This window comes from Panthera leo, chromosome D1, assembly GCF_018350215.1.
Source record: "Panthera leo isolate Ple1 chromosome D1, P.leo_Ple1_pat1.1, whole genome shotgun sequence".
NCBI lineage: Eukaryota > Metazoa > Chordata > Mammalia > Carnivora > Felidae > Panthera > Panthera leo.
Window position 1 is genome coordinate 37696127 of NC_056688.1, and position 20200 is coordinate 37716326.

General features: G+C 37.6%; 1 protein-coding gene across 1 annotated transcript in view; it reads left to right on the forward strand.

Annotated features, from left to right (window-relative positions):
• MAML2 (mastermind like transcriptional coactivator 2) overlaps positions 1 to 5799 on the forward strand; it is a 346878-nt gene extending 341079 nt beyond the window's left edge. Inside the window, exon 5 of the mRNA XM_042905337.1 lies at positions 2175 to 5799. Coding sequence (XP_042761271.1) covers positions 2175 to 3190 — 1016 coding nt within the window. The 3' untranslated portion in view covers positions 3191 to 5799. The remainder of the gene's footprint in view (positions 1 to 2174) is intronic.
• The last annotated feature ends 14401 nt before the right edge of the window (positions 5800 to 20200 follow it).

The following is a 20200-nucleotide window of genomic DNA, read 5'->3' on the forward strand; positions in this document are numbered from 1 at the left end:
GAAATTTGGAAAATGTGGCTTTTCAGCTGGGCACATTGCTGAAAAATCAAGGGTCTGTTTTTCTAAGGGATACAGGGAGGCTGGATACTTGGTAGGCACCCGCAGATCACTTTCACAGGGCATTTTCCCAAGGGAGGGATCTTGAGCATCCAGTTACTGACCCCTAAATGGTTAAGAACCATTGCTCTAGAGCATTGAACTTCCCATGACTTCTGAGAATGAAATAAACAACAAGCACAACACAAACTCTTTTATCATTTTTTATTTTAATCTCAGTACAGTAAGAATTACCTTGCCCAGATGTTAATATAAGAAGTTATGTATGAAAATCACATGGAACAATTTTAACCACATATTAGGAACTTCTAAATATTAACTGTGATTAATATTTTGTGATCTTTATGGAAATTCTCCCAATTCTGGTACTTGAAAAATACTGCCCTCCTCATAAATCTTCTCAGGGCATATTTTCAAAATAGAGAACACCAGAGGGAATGATTTTTAAAATCTTTACATTTCTTTCCATAGCACTTTCATAGTGTCACTCCACTTCTCATGAAACCTTTAGACCCAACAGGATGTTGCTTACCCTCATCAGCTATCTGTGAACTCTTTGCTGTTCAAGCATCTCATACCTGACTCTGCTCCCTCTTTATCAAACTCTCACTGCCCTACCAGTGCAGGGCTCTGTGCTCAGTCTGGACATACAAGGAGATACAAGAGACTGATCCTGCCTTCAAGGGGTATGTAGTCTAGTGGAGACATATTTTAAAACAAATAGCAAGGACTTCAGTCTACCCAGCCGTGTGCCATGCTAGCTATCCCCAAGCAGTCAGGGTACCCTAGGGCTACAACTACAGCCATGCTCTCTTCATACACTCCTGTTCTGAGATTTGTATATGTGTCTAATTCTTGTTTTTTAGTATTTCTGATTCTCTGAGTCTCCCTGCATCTCTGCAGGGAGAGTACTTTGAAAGAGTATCTTTCTCCAAGTGATACATGTACTTCAATCTCTCATTAACTCATTCATTCAGTACCAACTGAATACTGTGCGCCATCCACTAGGCTTCGAGAATATGACAGTGAACAAAACAGGTGAAAATGTTTTTCCCCGTGGAACTTATCATCTACAAGGCACTTATTTTCAACTTTTTGGCATACCAGTTTTGCTTCCCAAGATGTTTTCCCAAGATGACTTCAACCTCCCCAAGTCAGGAAGATTTTAATGTGTTGACTAATCACTATGTGATATGTGGAAGCTCACTATTCGACAGCCTATGATTGATGGTTCTACTTTGGGGTTCTATGGATTTCCTAAGACGAGGGCTAACTAAGTGCTGAATGAAAATTTCAAAGAGCAAATCCTTCTGGAAAAAGCAGGCTAGAATATCCGGGAAAACTTAATGAAGGAACTTAGACCTTGGCCTGAGCCTTGAAGAAAAAGTAAGGCTCAGCAAGTTAAGAAGGGCATCATAGGAGAGGGAAATAGCATGAGCAAAGGTAGCTCAACATACGTGGATAACAATGCAATAGTAACTATACCTCCTGGAGCAGAGGGCTTTCCACATGGAGATAATCAGCGAAGCATGGAATACCTTGAATTCCAGATGTTTAAATAGATGGGAATTTACCCTTTGGACACTTGGGGGCCACTCATGGAAGCTTCTTGAGTGGGGATAATGCAGATGGATAACTGGACATGATTTTCAAGGCCACAGGTTTGGAATATTAATCTAGTAGCCACATATGGGATTCATCCACACTTTCTTATTTGGACCTGAGGTAACCAGAGGCATGGATTTCATAACAGCTGGTTAATCACAGTTGTAGTCTGGTCTCAGAACAGAGTAAAGCCAATTCCGAATGAAATAAAGATTGACTGTCACCTCTTCTCAAAGACTCCAGAAGAGGAATACAGTAAAATCTAAAAACCAGAGCCATTTTAGTATAGCCTTTTTTTCTAGAATATATAAACTCTTGACCAAGGGATGACCTAAGTGATACTTCCCTTGCAAACTGTCTCACTTCTTTTATATAATACCTGTGATGATTATTTCTCTTTATTTGTCCCTTCACCTGAACACAGTTTCAGAGTTGATAAGTTATTGCAAATTGCTATAATAGAGGAGATAACCTATGGTTATAAACTAATATAACTGTCTTCTTTTTCTCAGGTGGCTCATCAGCAGTGACTTTAAACTCTAACCAGGCTTTGGCAAACCCAGTTTCAACGCATACCATTTTGACTCCAAATTCCAGCCTCCTGTCTACTTCCCATGGGACAAGAATGCCGTCGTTACCCACAGCAGTTCAGAATATGGGGATGTATGGAAATCTGCCTTGCAGTCAACCTGGCACATACAACGTCACTTCAGGAATAAATCAGTTGACCCAACAGAGAAACCCAAACCAACTGATAGCAAATCAAAACAACCCTCTAATGCCACGGCCACCTGCCTTAGGGGCAAGTAATAATAACAACGTGGCTACTTTTGGAGCTGGACCTGTCAGCAATTCGCAACAATTAAGACCAAATTTAACCCATAGCATGGCAAGCATGCCCGCACAGAGAACATCAAATGTTATGATCACATCCAGCACAACCGCACCAAACTGGGCCTCTCAAGACACAACAACCAAACAACAGGAAGCCCTGAAGTCCACGGCAGTCCGCTTCCCCACAGGTGCACCTGCAGCCTACCCTCCAAATCAGTCCCTGCAGCAGGCAGTCGGCAGCCAGCAGTTTTCCCAGAGGGCAGCGGCCCCTCCTAACCAGTTAACACCAGCAGTGCAAATGAGACCCATGAACCAAATGAACCAAACATTAAATGGACAAACCATGGGTCCACTCAGAAGTCTGAATCTCAGACCCAATCAGCTAAGCACACAGATCTTGACTAATTTGAACCAGTCGGGAACAGGGTTGAGCCAGCCGAGGACAGGCATAAGCCAGCCACCATCTATGACACCAGGCAACTTTCCTTCACCCAACCAAAGTTCCAGGGCTTTTCAAGGAACTGACCATGGCAGTGACTTAGCTTTTGACTTTCTCAACCAACAGACTGATAACATGGGCCCTGCCCTGAACAGTGATGCTGATTTCATTGATTCCTTATTGAAGACAGAGCCCGGTAATGACGACTGGATGAAAGACATCAATCTTGATGAAATTCTGGGGAACAACTCCTAAAGGAGAAGAGAGGGACGATTAATATACTCTAAGCACTAAAAGGCAGTATTTTACGAGGACTCTGTAAAGGCCAAACTCTTGACTTTTAGTTGGATGATATGAAGACACCTTGGCTTAAAAATGGAAGCGGAAAGTAACTGTAGTGCTCGGTTCAAACGCTTGTTTTAAATCTCAACCCTGAAAGTAAAATATTGGGATCACTTTTCCCTGTCTAAACTCCAGGACAGAGTATCCAGTTTGCCCAAACAGAACTGTGATGTTGATGTGTAATTAGTTGTGTAAAATAGGCTTTCCAAGCTCCTTTCCTCCCTGAAAGAAAAGTAATAGACCTTGTAGCTCATTAAACCCCATGTCACACGGAGGTACTAGTTCCAAGCAGCAAGCAACAAATTCCTTAATTTGCTCGAATAGATAGATGGAAGTGTGATTGAATCTTTCCACTCTGTCTTTTCATTTAGTTTCCCTAAGACTTCCAGGGCAGATGGAAATGTTATAGGTTTGTTTGGAGTCACCAGTGTCCTAAGTAGAGAAAAGCCAGAGAAACTAGAGAGCGGCCAGTGGATTATAGAATTTCTTCCCCAGGTTCACCTCTCACTTTGTCAATATTCCTACATATGCTATACTTCAGCAACATGCTGTGTTGAGTGATGAAACAAGATTGCAGGGCTATCCAACTTTATCTGGGCTTCCACAACCAATTTCTGAATGCATTTCCAAGTCTTAGATACAACCACAACCTGTCCTAATCATACTGAAATATTAGTGCATCCCTGTCGGCATCAGATTTCACTATTTAAAAAAGAAAACATCCCGTTGGACAATGCTATAAAGGAGATTTATTTAGCCCCCAATGACCTGGGGTTTTACCTATTGTGATGATGCCTACTGGTTAGTTTCCTCGCTGAGTGAAATTGAGCCTTGTCTTCCCTGCTTATGTTGATGACCAGAGACAGATTTGTAAGCAAACTGAGATAAGAAAGTATCTTGTTTTGATTGGAGATAAGACACAGAAGGTCCGGACAAGAAATGGTTGGGATGGATGGGTACAATCTATTTCATAGGGTTTGAAGGAAAGCATAATTGAGAGAGAAAACAATCTGTCCTGATTTGGGCACATTGTTTGGGTAAAGAGCTGAATAGAATGTAGCAATCCATACATTCTTTGCTCCCTGACGTGATGTGTCTTTACCACATGCTAGATGGACCCTTCATCTCTAAGCCTTCTCCCTCAGGGCTGAGCACTGTATCAAAGAAAGAAGTTTGGTTGAGTCATGTAACCTCAGTGCCCACACACAGACCAGCTGTAAAATCAGGAGAATGTGTGCTGATTCGGATCAGATGAAAAATATTGCTATTATTTTCCTCATTACAGAAGAACATAGGTTATCTTCAGCCTTTTTAGTTATACATCCACATATTCAATCATCAAATGTAATTTAACTGAAGTTGTTTCACAACTAAGTCTTTAAATATCTGTCCTAAAAAGATCATATTTTGAAAGTTCCGCAAAGCCCTCTCTCAATCTTTAAAATGTCTAGACGCACTCTCTTTCTTTTACACAATACCAACATCCCTGGCCCAGAATCTCTTCTGTGCTGGGTTGTAAATATGAATAAATTACTTGTTTTGTAAACTTTTGTAAAGAATATTTTGGTAGAAATACTTAAAACATATTCTTTGGGTTATATTTATACATATGTGAAATAAATATACTATCAAAAGGTTATATTTTATACAAAAAGTAAATTGTTACCTTTTGTATGCTAATATACAAAGTTTTGTATAATATGATGGTTTATTTTTAGCTCTACACTTAAACCATAAGAGGTCAAGTGAGAACTTTTGAAAAACTATCAAGAGGCTTGTTTAGACAAAGTTATATTCTGAAACCTTCATAAGAAAGCATTCCAGGTTTCAATTTTTTCTTTTCTTCCCCTGCTCCCAAAGTCTTTTTTAAACCCATAGTTCTTGTGTCTTATTTGGTTATACTGCTGTGCACATTGTATTGGTTCTTGCTGCATGTGATCTACTGTGTGTTTTCCCATTTTATAAAACAGTGTTTCTCCATGCAAAAAAAAAAAAGGAAAAAAAATATGTACATATAAACACTTTTATTTTATGACTCCTCCCTGTTGCTGTATATATCTGCCAGCACGTCCCAGGTACACTCCTGTGATTCAGCTTATTTTTACCCTAACATAAATAGTATGTTTTGTAGTAGCTATCAAATTTAAGAGATAAAGCAATCAGAATGTTTGGATCTTCTTCTATCTTAATGTGAATTTCATAATTAATGTCTATTTATTCAGCTATTCATTAAAATACAGGATTCTTTGGAAAAAAAAATGGTGTAGTCCATAGTTTCTGTTTTTTGGCAGCCTATTACCAAAGATGACGTAATTTTCCGGAGAGCTGAGATAATGACAATGTGATAGACATACTGTAGCCAAAACTTTAAGATTTACAACTTAAAAGCTATTGGAATACAATCTCCCATTTATACAAATACCAGACTACTTAATTGTTGGCATTGTTTATCATTCTGACATATTATACAGGAGGTAGAAGGCATTTTCCTTTTTTTTTTTTTTTTTTTTTTTTTATTCAAAGACTAGAAAGCAATTTAAGCAAATAATTCATTCTTGGCTTTGTGTTAAGCCCAATGAAGATAAATAACTCTGCTCTAAGTGAATGCATTAATACTACTCGCATTACTGTAACTGTACCCATAACTGTAAAGACTTCAACTTGTAAAACAAGTACTTTGTATTGTGTGTAATTTCATGTGTTAAAAAATAGTTTTAAAAAATTCAGAAGTCGTTCTCTTGTATGAAATCATACTTTCAGTCACCAGCAATATTGTTGCCGTATCACAGAAAGTTCTGAGAACTATTGATAGTGATGGGCAGATTTATTCTCTGGGAAGCTTCTCATACTAGTGAAATACTGTCTTGTGTCCTTTCAATGTTCTTTAGTTCACTTACAAAGTTTGTATTAAGATCCTATATGCACAGGACTACTCAATACTAAAGAAACAGTCCCTAATTATCAGGCATGGTGGGCCTTTGGGCATTTTTCAGACCAGTCTGAGCAAACACAAGGCCAGGTAAACACAGCCTCGCTGAACATATGTACACATTCCCTCTTGAGAGTCAAAGAGGTTAACAAAAAGATGGGTGGAGTCAATGAGAACCCTTCTCACCGAATGTTCTTGCTCCCCTGTGGAAGTATGTTGCTGGGGTTCCATTGTCCATTTCCCCTCTGCCAGAATGGAGGAATAATAAAATTGACATTTTATATAGTCCCTGTCAAATGACTCTGGAAAGTTCAATAGTAAACAGATAAAATTGACATCAATTAAAAAAAATACACAAATTAAAAATACACAAATTAAGAGAAAGAAAGGTATAATTCTAGAATTACCTATGAATCCTAGTAGGTACCCATGGAAGTAGACCCGAGGAGAGGAGATGCAAGAGTGAAAAAATCAGGAGCTCCGCTTTTTCCCTGGCTGCAGTTGCTAAAGGCAGTTCAAAGTCTTCATTAATTATTAATGTACTTATTTATTTATTTTAGAGAGAGCAAATGCAAGTTGGGGAGGGAGATGGGCAGAGGGAGGGAGAAAGAGAATCTTAAGCAGTCTCCAGGCTCAGTGAAGAGCCCAATGTGGGGCTTGATCCCATGATCCTGAGATCGTGACCTGAGCTGAAATCAGGAGTTGGTCACTCAATCAAGTGAGCTACCCAGGCACCTGGTAAATTAAATTCTTAAACATTTTATCTTCTATGTCCATTTTATAGCTCTGTGACTGTGTTTTCTCACCCAGAAAAGGAGAGTGTGGGGTTGAAATAGCTCTTTATTCCTTTTCAACTAGAAACCTCTGATTGATTTTTTTCCAAAGCTAAGTGGAAAATTAACCCCCAAAACCCTCAAGTAGCATTATTTTTAAACTAAAGAAATCGCTGTTCAACCTTTTGAAAATCTTCAGGTTATCAGTCAACTTTACTTAGCAGAGCAGCAACCTCCTTAATATTGTCATATGAAAAAGAGATTTCATCACAGGAAGCCAGAAGTAGGCTGTCAACAAACAGGCAACGTAGATGATGTAGGTCCCTGAAGATCACCTACATCTGCATTAAACTCAGGAAGTTTAATGAGTTTAAATGATAGTGTAACATCTTTTAAATATACTTCCTACATTGCTATCATAGAGGAAGTCAGTTCCCTAGTATCAACTCCATTGGCGGCAATAGCATAAAACTAAAATATTGTATCATGAGAATTAACAAAACACACTGACTTTAGATTTTTAAAACCAAATACTGGGGGCACCTGGGTGGCTCAGTTAAGTGCCTGACTCTTTTTTTTTTGGCTCAGGTCATCATCCCACAGTTGTGGGATCGAATCCCTCGGGCGCCATGCTAAATGTAAAGCCTGCCTGGGATTCTCTCTCTGCTTCTCTGCCCCTTCCCCACTCATTCTCTCTCTCTCTCTCTCTCTCTCTCACACACTCTCTCTCTCTTTCTCTCAAAAAACAAACGAATGAACAAAACATTAAAACCAAATGCTGTCGTCACTGCTTTGCAGGCAGTAATGATAAAAGAGGGCTTTTGTTTGTTTACATAAATAGCATTTTAAGTTCTCTTTTAACCAAATTGAAGTTATCTTTAGCTCCAGAATATGCATGAGCATAAAGATGCTTTTTATGATATTTAAGGTTCTTTCAGCAAAAAGGAGTGAAGGAGGAAGGAAAAAAGAAAGAAGAAAAGAATACATGTCAAACGGACTTAGAGAAAGGAATTCACTGGTTGACATAACTGAAAAGTTTACAAGGTAGGTCTGGGTTTAGGCACAGCTGAATCCCACAGGTCAATCATGGCATCAAGAACTGGTTCTTTTCTGTTTCTTTTTTTTTTTTTTTTCCTTATGTTCATTTATTTTTGAGAGAGGGAGAGAGTACAAGCAGGGGAGGGGCAGAGGGAGACCCAGAATGCAAACAGGCTCCAGGCTCTGAGCTGTCAGCACAGAGCCCGATGCGGGGCTCAAACCTACAAATTGCAAGATCATGACCTGAGCCAGAGTCAGACCTTTTACCAACTGAGCCACCCAGTTGCCCCAGTTCTTTTCTGTTTCTTACCTTTGCTTTCCTGTGCCTTGACTATATTCTCAGGCAGGTCTGTCTCTCTTGGTGGCAAGATGGTTGGTAGAAGCTCCAGACTTCTATCCTCATGACTCCCAAGTCCAGCATCAACCATATGAAAACTTTTCTTTCAAAAAATCGAGCTTTGCATCTCACAAACTTTAATTTGGCCAGAGAGATTTGGTGTTCTCATTGGCCAGGCCTGGATCTGATGCCTATCTCTGGAGGCAGAGTTAGTGTTAATACCACCAAACCATACAAACTATGAGTGGGAAAGAGGTGATTTCCCCAAAGAAAATCAGGTTGCTATTGTTGGGGGGTGGGGGATGATACAAATGAAGAAGGAAAAGAAGAAAGAAAGGGGGGAGTTGGGAGTAGAGGGAGAGAGATTGAAAGAGAGAGAGAGGTATAAAATAAAACCATGAATCTCTACTATCCCTTTCTGGCTGTTCTATTTCCACACACACTGTTTTTCCCTTCTTTTCAAGTTCAAAATGTCACAACCCAAGCACTCACTTCCTCCCCATAAGGAGGCAATCCAAATCTCACCTACTTACTGCATCACCTCCTATTCCATCACACCTAGGTGAGGCAAACTCTTTTCTGCCAGGTCAAGATGAACCAGAAATCTAAGCCCCAAAGATGCTTATCTATTCCCAACATATCCAAGTGGAGAGTGAAAAAGATAATGGTAATAATGAGAACTATTTGGAAGAGAAACTAACATGTATAGATCACATCCTTCTGAACCAGAAGAATAAAGGCTATTTTCTCTCTGGGCTTTCAAATGACCCAGGGGAGAGAAGCATTAAAAACTCCCCTCTTTCCTCAGGATGCATGCCAGCTGCATTTTACAATGGGAATAATCACCCCTTCCTCAGGGAGTATATTACATTCGGTGCTGGGGAGGGGCCCAGGGAAGCAGACTTGAGTTCTCAAGTTCCAATCATATCTCCTGCTCCGATTCCCATCTGTTTGGCTTGGCATGCAGTAATTTTAACCTACGATGGAGAATTCAGTTTTTCAAAAAGTAGCACTGGTTTTTAGGGAAACAAAAAAGTCCTTTAAATAGTCCAAGTGTCAGAGAGATTTTAATGCAAGGAGTTGGTTACACAGATGATGGATGAGCTGAGAAGCCCAGTAAGGGATGGTGAGGCCATCCGGAGGGGAGCAAAAGCAGGAAGCTGCTACCAGTCCTAGGATGGAAGGACAAAAAGACAGAGGGCCACGATCACTAAGCAGGTGCTGCAACATTCGATGACTTGTCTGGTAGGAACCAGATCAGTGAGGAGTTTCAGTTGCAGAAAAGCCAATCGTGACAGACAGGAAGGAGAAGAAACACAATTCTTCCCCCCTGTGTTCTACCACTCTCCAGGCAACGTGTCTCACTGGCTGCACTCAGCAGGACCTAGCTCACCCATAGGGCTGGGGACCATAGCCTGGAGACTTATGTCTCAGACGAGCAAAGGGCAAGGAATAAATCTGCCAGGCAACAGGCCCAGGTCTGACATGACATGCCGGCAGATTTCTTGATTCTCAGCCATCCTTAGATTGCTGACTTAGGGCAAAAAGTAGATTACTTAGCAAAACCTGATTTTCCTCCCTGCTTTCAGATACATGAATTTCTATCTAAATTTGTCTATTTGTTATAGAATGGTATCCTTTAGGAAACTTCAACTGCAAGCATTTGAGAACTCAACTACTAGAGGTTTAAAAAAGAAGGTTCTCAAAAACTGGTTTACTGACTCTTGGAAACACATGTTTTTCAAATTGTCTTGTTTATAAAGTTAGGTTATCATTTCCAATAATGTGAAGAGAAAGCATTATATTATTGTATCAGCAAATTTTTGTTCCTTAACGGTACAAAAAATACATAATGATTGTGTCTTACACAATCATCTTGGATTTAATGAAATGCAGTATTTGCCTCATGCAATGAGGGGTCTGAGGTGAGCAGTCCTAACAGTCCAACAAGGCTGTCAGATACCCAGGCTATCTCCATATTCATTTCTGCCAGGAGAAAACATAGAAATTTCTTCCTCATTCTTGTCACCTTGTGACAAGCCTTTACTTTTCATTTGAGAAAGATAGCCCTACCCAGAGACTTTTATTCACATCTCGCTAGCCATAATGAGTCTGTGGACTTTCAGATCTTCAAGAGAAGCTAGATGTCAAGTATTTAGTGTTATATCCTCTATAGCAGAGGATGGCAAAGAAACAGGCAGTTGGAAATATAAATAAAAGTATAAGACATTCTTGTAAATGATAAACATAAATTCAAGATGTTGGTCCTCTTTGAGTGAATGTAGGGAAATGTGATTGAGGAGATATAGACAGGGATTTAATGTTATTTTATAAGCTGGGTGGATACTATACAATTGTTGTATATATTTTAATGTCTTTTTGTATACCTGAAATTGATTATTAGAAATGAAAAGAAAGTTAAGTTAAATTATTTGAAGTTTAGGGACACCTGGGTGGCTCAGTCACGTAAGTGTCTGACTCTTGATTTCGGTTCAGGTCATGATCTCACGGTTGTGAGATCAGGCCCTACCTTGGGCTCAGTACTGAGCATGGAGCCTGCTGGCGATTCTCTCCTCTCTCTTTTCTCTGTCTGCCTCTCCCCACCTCTCTCTCTCTCTCACACAAAATAAAAAGAAATAAACATTAAAAATTATTTGAAGTTCTCACTAAAGGCATTCTGCTATAAATAAATGAACAAATAAATAGTGATTGATTTAGATTTATGGCAGTATGCAGATGAAATGTACTGAAAGGTCCTCCTCACTAAAATAACTAAAATGCTAGATTTAAAAATAAAAATGAAGATTTCAAAACTTATTAAAAAGCTACAAGAATAAAAACCATGTGGTACAGGCATGAGCATAGACATAAAGACCCATGGAAAGAATTGAGACTCCAAAAATAAACCCTAACATTAATAGTCAAAAGATTTTCAACAAAGTGCCAAGATAATTCAAAGAGGGAAAACAGTTTTCAAACATGGTGGTAGGACCAGTGGATTTCCACATGCAAAAGAATGCTATTAGACCCCTATCTCACACCATGTACAAAAGTAAACTCAGAATGGTTCACACACTTAAGAATTAAAAATATAGGGGCACCTGGGTGGCTCAGTTGGTTAAACACCTGACTCTTGATCTCAGCTCAGTTCTTGATCTCAGGGTCGTGAGTTCAAGTCCCAAGTTGGGCTCCACTCTAGACATGGAGCTGAGGAAGAAGAAGAAGAAGAAGAAGAAGAAGAAGAAGAAGAAGAAGAAGAATTAAAACTATAGAGTCCATATAAAAAAACAGATGTAAATCTTTATGACCCTGAATTAAGGAATGATTTCTTAGATATGACATCAAAAACATAAGCAACAACAAAAATAGATAAATTTAACTTCATCAAAATACAAAACTTTGGTGACTCAAAGTCACTATCATAAAATGAAAAGATATTAGGGATCTCCATAGTAACAGAACCACAGAACTAATAGGAGATATATCTATATGTCTCTAGATATATGTTTATATCTGTGTCCATATCTATCTATCTACCTACCTACCTACCTATCTATCTACACATATCCAGAGAGATAGATTTATTATTATGAGAAATTATTTCATGTAATTATGGCAACTGAGAAGGTCCACGACCTGCCATCTGCAAGCTGGAGACACAGGAAAGCTGGTGGTATAACTCAGTCTGAGCCTGAAGGCCCGGGAACTAGGAGAATGATAGCGTGAATCCAAGTCCAAGGATGGGAGAAGATGAGATGAGATGTTCCAGCTCAAGAAGTGAGGCAGAAATGGGATACCTGGGTGGCATAGTCGGTGGAGCATCTGACTCTTGATTTCAGCTCAGGTCATGATCTCAGGGTGGTGGGATTGAGCTCCACGTCAGGCTCCAAACTGAGTGTGAGGCCTACTTGGGATTCTCTCTTTCTCTCTCTCTCCCTCTGCCCATCTCCTTGGCTTACATTCTCTCTCCCTTTAAAAACAAATTTTTTTTAAAAAAAGAAGTGAGACAGAAAAAAACAGGAGGCAGGGGATAAATTCATCCTTCCTCCTCCTTTTGTTCTACTCAGGCTCTGGATAGATTGAATGATGCCCACTCACATTGGGGAGGGCAATCTACTTGACTAAGTCCACTGATTCAAATGCTAATATCATTCAGAAATGCCTTCAGAGACACATCAAAAATAAAGTGTAACCTGAGTACCCTGTGGCCCAGTCAAGTTTACACATAGAATTAACCTTTAAAATAACCCATAGAATGGGATAAAATATTTGCAACTCATATGTCTGATAAGGGACTTGTATCCAAAATATATAAAGAATTGTTGCAACTTAATAAAAAGACAAATAGCCCAATTTTAAAATGGGCAGTCTCAACAGACATTTTGTCAATGAAGATATACAAATGGCCAATAGCACATGAAAGAAAAAATACTCATTAGGGAAATGCAAATCACCTCACACATACTAGGATGTCTATAATCCAAAAGACAAGTGATAGCATGTGTTGAGAAGCATGTGGAGGAATTGGAAACTTCATATACTGCTGTTGGGAGAGTAAAATGGTAGAGCCATTGTGAAAAACAGTCTGGAAGTGTTTCAAAAAGTTAAACATAGCATTTACATAAAGACATGTATCTGCTCAAAAACTTACACGCGAATATTCATAGCAGCATTATTCATAATGGCCAAAAAGCAGAAGCATTTCAAAGTCCATCAGTTAATGAATGGATAAACAAAATACAGTTGATTCTTATCAGGGACTGTTATTTGGCAATGAAAGGGATAAAGTACTGATACAACATTGAAGAACCTAGAAAACAGCTCAGTGAATGCAGTCACAACAGATCACATGTTATATGATTGCATTTCTAGGAAATGTCCAGAGGCAAATCCATTGCCTCTTAGTGATTGTCTAGGGTTGGGAGTAGGAGGAAAGGAGAATGACTGCTAATGGGTATGGGATACCCAACAGCATACTTCTTGGGGTGAAGAATATGTCCTAAAATCAGATGGTGGTGATGGTTGTACAACTTTGAATTGGACACAGTAAAGGGATACATTTTATGATCTGTGATTTATATCACAATAAATCTACTTTTGAAAGAAAAAAATACAGAGGCATTTAAAAAATAGATCAGAGGGGCACCTGGGTGGCTCAGTCAGTTGAGGGCTCGATTTCGAATCAGGTCATGATCTTGCCATTCATGACTTCAAGTCCCACATGGGACTTACTGCTGTCAGCCTATCAGTGCAGAACCTACTTCAGATCCTTTGTCCCCTTTTCTCTGCCCCTCCCATGCTTGCACTCTCTCAAAAATAAATAAATATTAAAATAACAATAATAATAAATAGATCAGTGAGTTGCTACCAAAGTAACACATATACCATGCCCAGAATTGAAGTAAAACCAGGAATCGTTGGACATAGCTTTGCCCCTGACAGTGTTTGTTGAACTCTGGAGAACTTGACCCTGCATTGTGACAACTTCACAGGGTGTGGGAGATAGGATATACAGACTAAAGCATGTTGAAGGTGAAAATTCTATTATAACACCTCTTATCAAAAGTTGGTAGACTAAAAGAATATCATCACAGAGGAAGAGTGAAAATGAAATAAATCCTGTTATGTTACAAAGGGGAAACATACTTCCCTGAAAAAATATAGCCAAAAATCAGCATTCATATGAGTTTGGATTTATATTCATAAAAATTTGTGTATTCAACAACAACAAAACCTGAGTCAAGAATTTCATTTGAAGTGCTCCCCCTATTAGGGTGCACCCTCAGGAAACAGAAGAAAAATGCAGTTGATCTTCGGAGGCTTCACAAAATGCCCACAAACTTTCAGAGACAATCAGCATCAGATCCATTATCAGAAATTACAACACATATATAAACAAAGCACCATGAGGGAGAACCGGCATAAGCAACAGGTACCAGAAGAAGACTCATAAAACTTCAGATACGGGAAATAAGAGACGTATATAAAATACCTTCCTTTAATATATTTTTAAAAAAATAAATAGAAGTTTAGAAATATCACTGTGAAATATTGTCCCTAGAGAATGGAGAATAAACATTCTTAAGCATACATAGAATATTCATGAGAAGTGATAACATTGTATGCCAAAAAATAGCCTCGTTAAATTTCAAAAGATCAGTATTGTACTGACCACATTCCCTACCTCTAATTAGTAAGTTAGAAATGACTTTTAAAATTTTGTGGGTGGCTAAGTCTGTTAAGCGTCAGACTCTTGATTTCAGTTCAGGTCATGATCTCACAGTTCATGGGTTCAAGCCCTGCAGTGGGCACTGTACTGACAGCGTGGAGCTTGCTTGAGATTCTCTCTCTCTTTCTCTCTCTCTCTCTCTCTCTCTCTCTGCCCCTCCCATGCTCTCTTTTTCTCTCAAAAATAAAATAAAAAAAAATTAAAGATAATTTGGAAAACTCCATGAAAATCAAATGGAAATTAAAAAATTAAAAATGCAAAAATGGAAATTAAAAAAAACTCATCTATACAACTCATGGGACAATGAAAAACTGTAAGAAAATATAGAAAATGCTTATAACTAAACAATAATAGAATATGTATACTGCTTAAGGAGTTCTGAGAGAAAAGTTTATTTCCTTAATTGCTTTTCATTGGGAAAAAAGTCTCAGAATGAATTTTTAAAATCCAACTTGAGGAGTTAAAAAAAGAATGCAGGATAATCTAAAGAAAGTGGGGGTAAATAATAAAAATAGAAAAAAATAATTAAAAATAATAACAGAAACAAATATACAATTGAGAGAAATTAACAAAGCCAAAAGTTGGTTCTTTAAATTAACAACTACTGGAGAGACTGACCAAAGGAAAAAATTGTATTAGGAATTAGAAAAAAAACACAATTATTAAATCTGTAAGAATTAAACAGGTAATAGGATACTGTGAATAAATTTATGGCAATAAATTTGAAAATTTAATGGTTCTTACCACAAAACACAGCTCACCAAAACTGACTTAAGAAAAAAGAGAATTTGGGTGACCTGATAATGTTAACAGGATACTTGTTCAACATCTTGGTATAAGGAAAACAGCAGGACAAAGCAGCCTAGCTACTAAATAGTCAAAGAATAGTGACGTCCAGTCTTATGTGCATTTTTCCATAAAATTGAGAAAAAAGTAATACTTTCCAACTTATTTTTTAAAGCTGGAAGAACCCCTTGATACATAAACAAGACATAGATAGATGGATGGCACATGATAGAAAATTACAGACTAACCACACTCATGAACATAGTTTTAAACCAGATTTTAGCTGACACAATCCAGTAGTATATAAAAAACACAGTACATTATGACCAAGTTGGGTCTCTCCCAGAAGTACAAATTTGGCTTAATATTTAAAAATTGATAGGAATAAGACAAAGACGCCCACTATCATCACTTCTACTCAGTCTACTTAGTGCAGTAAAACAAGAAAAAGAAATAAAATTCACAAAAATTGCATGGGAAGAACCAAAACAAATATTATTTGAATAATCACAGATTGATATGGCTGTCCATTTAGAAAACTCCCAAAGAATCCAGCAAGTTTTCTTGATACTAAATCAATACATAAAAGCAATTTTTATACACCACCATTAAAAAGTGTAACTTGAGGGGCACCTGGGTGGCTCAGTCGGTTAAGCGTCCGGCTTCGGCTCAGGTCATGATCTCACGGTCCGTGAGTTTGAGCCCCGCGTCGGGCTCTGTGCTGACAGCTCAGAGCCTGGAGCCTGTTTCGGATTCTGTGTCTCCCTCTCTCTCTGCCCCTCCCCTGTTCATGCTCTGTGTCTCTCTGTCTCAAAAATAAATAAACGTTAAAAAAAAAAAATTTAAAAAAAAGAGTGTAACTTGAAAAACATGTCATTGATAACATCAAAAGCAATTTAGAAATCTAAGAGATATATATACAAATAATATATATATGAGAGAAATATCTATGTATATATATGAAGTTGTACATAAATAACATTGACAAATTCTATTTAAAAAAATTTTAAAGACCAAATAAATAGAAAATTATCCATGTTCTTAGCCAGGAAAATTCTATATTATAATGTCTTCAATTTTATATAATGCTGAGGAATTTGCTAGGGTATCTCTTGCTGCTTCCACACCCAATGATATCAGCACATAGGCAATTGCAACAATCTAGTCTTGAAAAAAGTATGATTACCAAAGATTCAGTTCCCCCAAAGATGAAGGACAAGGTCATCCTACCAAGCAAGCATCCGAGAGCATTTCTAGCACACCAAGAGAAATCTACAATAGGTGGTTAAAGGACCTGGTGAGTATCACTTACAGCTTTAGGACCAACCACACAAGCAAGGTCTATTCCCTTTTTCAAGGACCTGTATCTTGAACCTCAAAAAAATTAGTGACAGGATAAAGTAAACATTAGTGGAGCTTGAGTGGATCTGAGTGGTACAAGGGGTGCATTGTAGCAGATCCAAAAAGGGTTCATTCCACCTCTATTCACTTAACCTATCCTGGAGAGTTTCTGTATAGGATGAATGCTTCCTGCCTATCTCTGCCTGGGGGCATCCTCAGCTTACTCTGCCCATTGGTGGGACGTGGCAGGGCATTAATGTGCCAGGGATGACTAACCAATTGTTGTGCAGGGATGACTTCCTCCTCCCTTAGTGGATAAATCTGATGTGTGTTTTACACTGTCTTTCAGAGGTCCTGGCAAGAACAAGCCCACATAGCAATAACCAGATCATTAACAGACACTTTTCTTCTTTCTGGGTCTTACTTCCTCACTCCTTCCCAGTGCTTCCCAGTATCACCTTCTAAATAAGCTACTTAAACCCAAATCTTTGTCTCAGGATCTACTTCAGGGGGAAGTAAACTAAAACAAAATGAAAATGTCAATCAACAATGGAATGGGTAAGTTGAGATATTGTCATAAAAGTGAATGCTACATTACAGTACAAGGGAATATGCTAAACACATCTGCATGATGTTGAGAGGAAGAAGCAAGTCACAGAAAAATATGGCTCTAGTCCACTTCCCTTAAAATGTCTTAAAAGGCAAAACTAAAAATATTATTTAACAACATATGTGGGACAGTAAAACTGTAAAGGAAAACAAGAGAATGATTATCATAAAGTCAGCCTCTGGGGTATGGAACAAAAAGGTCTTTTAAGGTACTGGTAATAATCTATTTCTTAATCTGATTGTGTATACACTAGTGTTTGTTATATTATTATTCCTTAACAGATACATAGGTTTTTTATTTATGCTTTGTGTATTTGATGTGTTTCATAATAAACAATTTTTAAATGCTATCAAATTATTATGTGAAAGACAGAAGGGGAGTTGCAGTCCATCAACCAATCTTTCATTAAGTACAGGGATTTTGCACTCGGATTGCTTTGAAAGTGTTTTAAGTTTTCATTCCATTTTAATGAAATCAGAACTTGAAATCACAGAAGATACATTATGTATGTGATTCATGTAAGAAAGACTTCAGAGACCTCCCATTAGCAAAACCATACTAAAAGGAAACGCCTTGGTACTAACATCAAAAGATTTATGAATGAACGCACTTTATAAGCTATAAGTTAAAACATTTAAAATTCATGTTTTAAGTCAAAACATTTAATGTATGTATATTTGTACCCATGTGGTGTCTGTATACATATATATATAAATTTGTTTAATCCAATTTTGTTTTCTTTCTTAAATTAACTGACCAACTCTCAGTTCTATTCACACCATGTAAGAGGATATCTACTCTATTAAACCTTAAGAAATGAACTGAAGATTTTGATTTGCGTATGGCTTTGTTTAGGACCTAATGGGAGGTGAGAATAGAAGGCATAGAGGTTATGCATGCTTGAAAAATAAGCTTTTATTCCTAAGAAATTATAAAACTTAAATATTAAGAAAGATTATCTCCAATATGAGTGAATATAACATAAATAATCTTCAAAGTAGGTTTTACTCATTACTCATTCATTATACTAACTTGAAAGCAATATGTCACTTTTCAAAGCACTGAAGAAAAGCTAAATATATATAGACAGAGATAGACCTATAAATCTCATTTATATATGTGTGTCTCCATTTGTATAATTCTGCCTTTCAACACTCACTGGAAAAATAGAAGATTATTCTACATCTGGTCTTTTGGTTAAAGTTGGCAGTGAATTTTTGTTAATCTTTGGAATGATCAGAAGGTTTGAAGGATGTCTTAATCCTGCTCTGAGTGTGTCAAAGTAGATGTCTTTGTTCATTTCACAAAACCAATAGGAGTGGCATTGCGAGGATTAGATTTTGACAATTCGATCCAGATGACTACTTTATTATGGAAAAATATTCTGCATCCCTATCTAATCCAGAAAGTATATTCATAGAGGAGCCACCATAGCTGCACTATAACACAGTTGCAAGTATTAAAATTAAAGGTTATAAGAAGAAACACAGCTGTTAAAGGGCAGTGACGGAGTGAATTCATTTCAGTGTTACATATCTATGATGATGTGGATTATTCAAGATTTTTTCCAAAACTCATTTCAAAGGCCCTCACTTTAGCATTTCAAAGGTAGCGGATCATATTTGAAAAAAAAAAGTTTCTCTTCTTTTAAATACAATAATAATAGAGTTTGAAAGCTAAATATGCAAAGGCTTATAAAATAATGTGTACTGGGGAGTTCTGAATGTCAATTGTGTGCACAGATGTCTCAGTTGGAGCATGAAATATTGGCATATTTCATGGTAGTTTCTCTTTCTTGAAGAACTTACTTGCACTTGTGCTGTGACATGGGCTTTCTTTATGACATAGAGGAAAACTGGTAATCTCAAAAAAAAAAAAAAAGGTAAAAATCTGGATCTCCAAATTTAACTGATACTGGGTGTGAGTTAGTAAACAAATAAAACATTCCATATGAGTATCATTTGCTTTTCTTTTAAAATACAAAACATATCAAGGCATATTTCACTTCAAGGAAGTATGTTCAAACGATGTTAAGTTTTAAAGTTAAAACATGTGGTGCTCCATTCCTGAGAGTCCAGATTTTAAAAAGAAAGCTCATTTAACTCTATATTCTCCCAAAGATATGATGCTTCTCTTTCCACTGCAATATAAACGCAGACACTTTATGAGTATTTGCTATTAGTCGATAAGTGACACAATTGGATTCAAAGATTGTAGAGACTGTTCGAGAGCTAGATTTTCCACCTCTGTGCATAATTCTTCCTCTTGAAACTGTGCTTCCCAAGATGTATTTCATGAACTTCTGTTTTGGGGCTTTGCAACACATAGGCAAACAGGTTTCCCTTGTCAAAGTAGTTTGGAAAGTACTAGAATGCATTTTTAGAGGTAATGAGACACCGGTGTTTTGAAATTTTTCTGTAGCAGACAAAACTGTTTAACTTACTTTTAAAACTTGAATTTCCTCACTCACTTGACCTTTTTCACATAATCCCAACTGATATTGTACGGTGTGGTGAGGCAAATGCTGTCCCATGTAATTTAACCTAAGAGTGCATTCTGGCTGGCCTTTAAAAGAGTAGTCATTTCCACAAGATGCAGACATTGATATATTTGTGTTTGTAATGAAAAAAATTCTTTGTATGTGATCATTAATAAAAGCCTGATATTTTACTGATTTCTCTTCAAGATTGACACTAGTCTTCCCAGAGATTATATGTGTTTGTTTGCTCTACCTTACCACTACAGTGGTACAGAGACTAAAGAAGTTTGGGGAGTATTGTCTCATCCAATATACGATATTTCTCAAATAATAATAATATCAATAAACTGAGGTTTTCAAATGCAAGACCCAGAATGAGGGAAACTTAAAGCTCTAATATG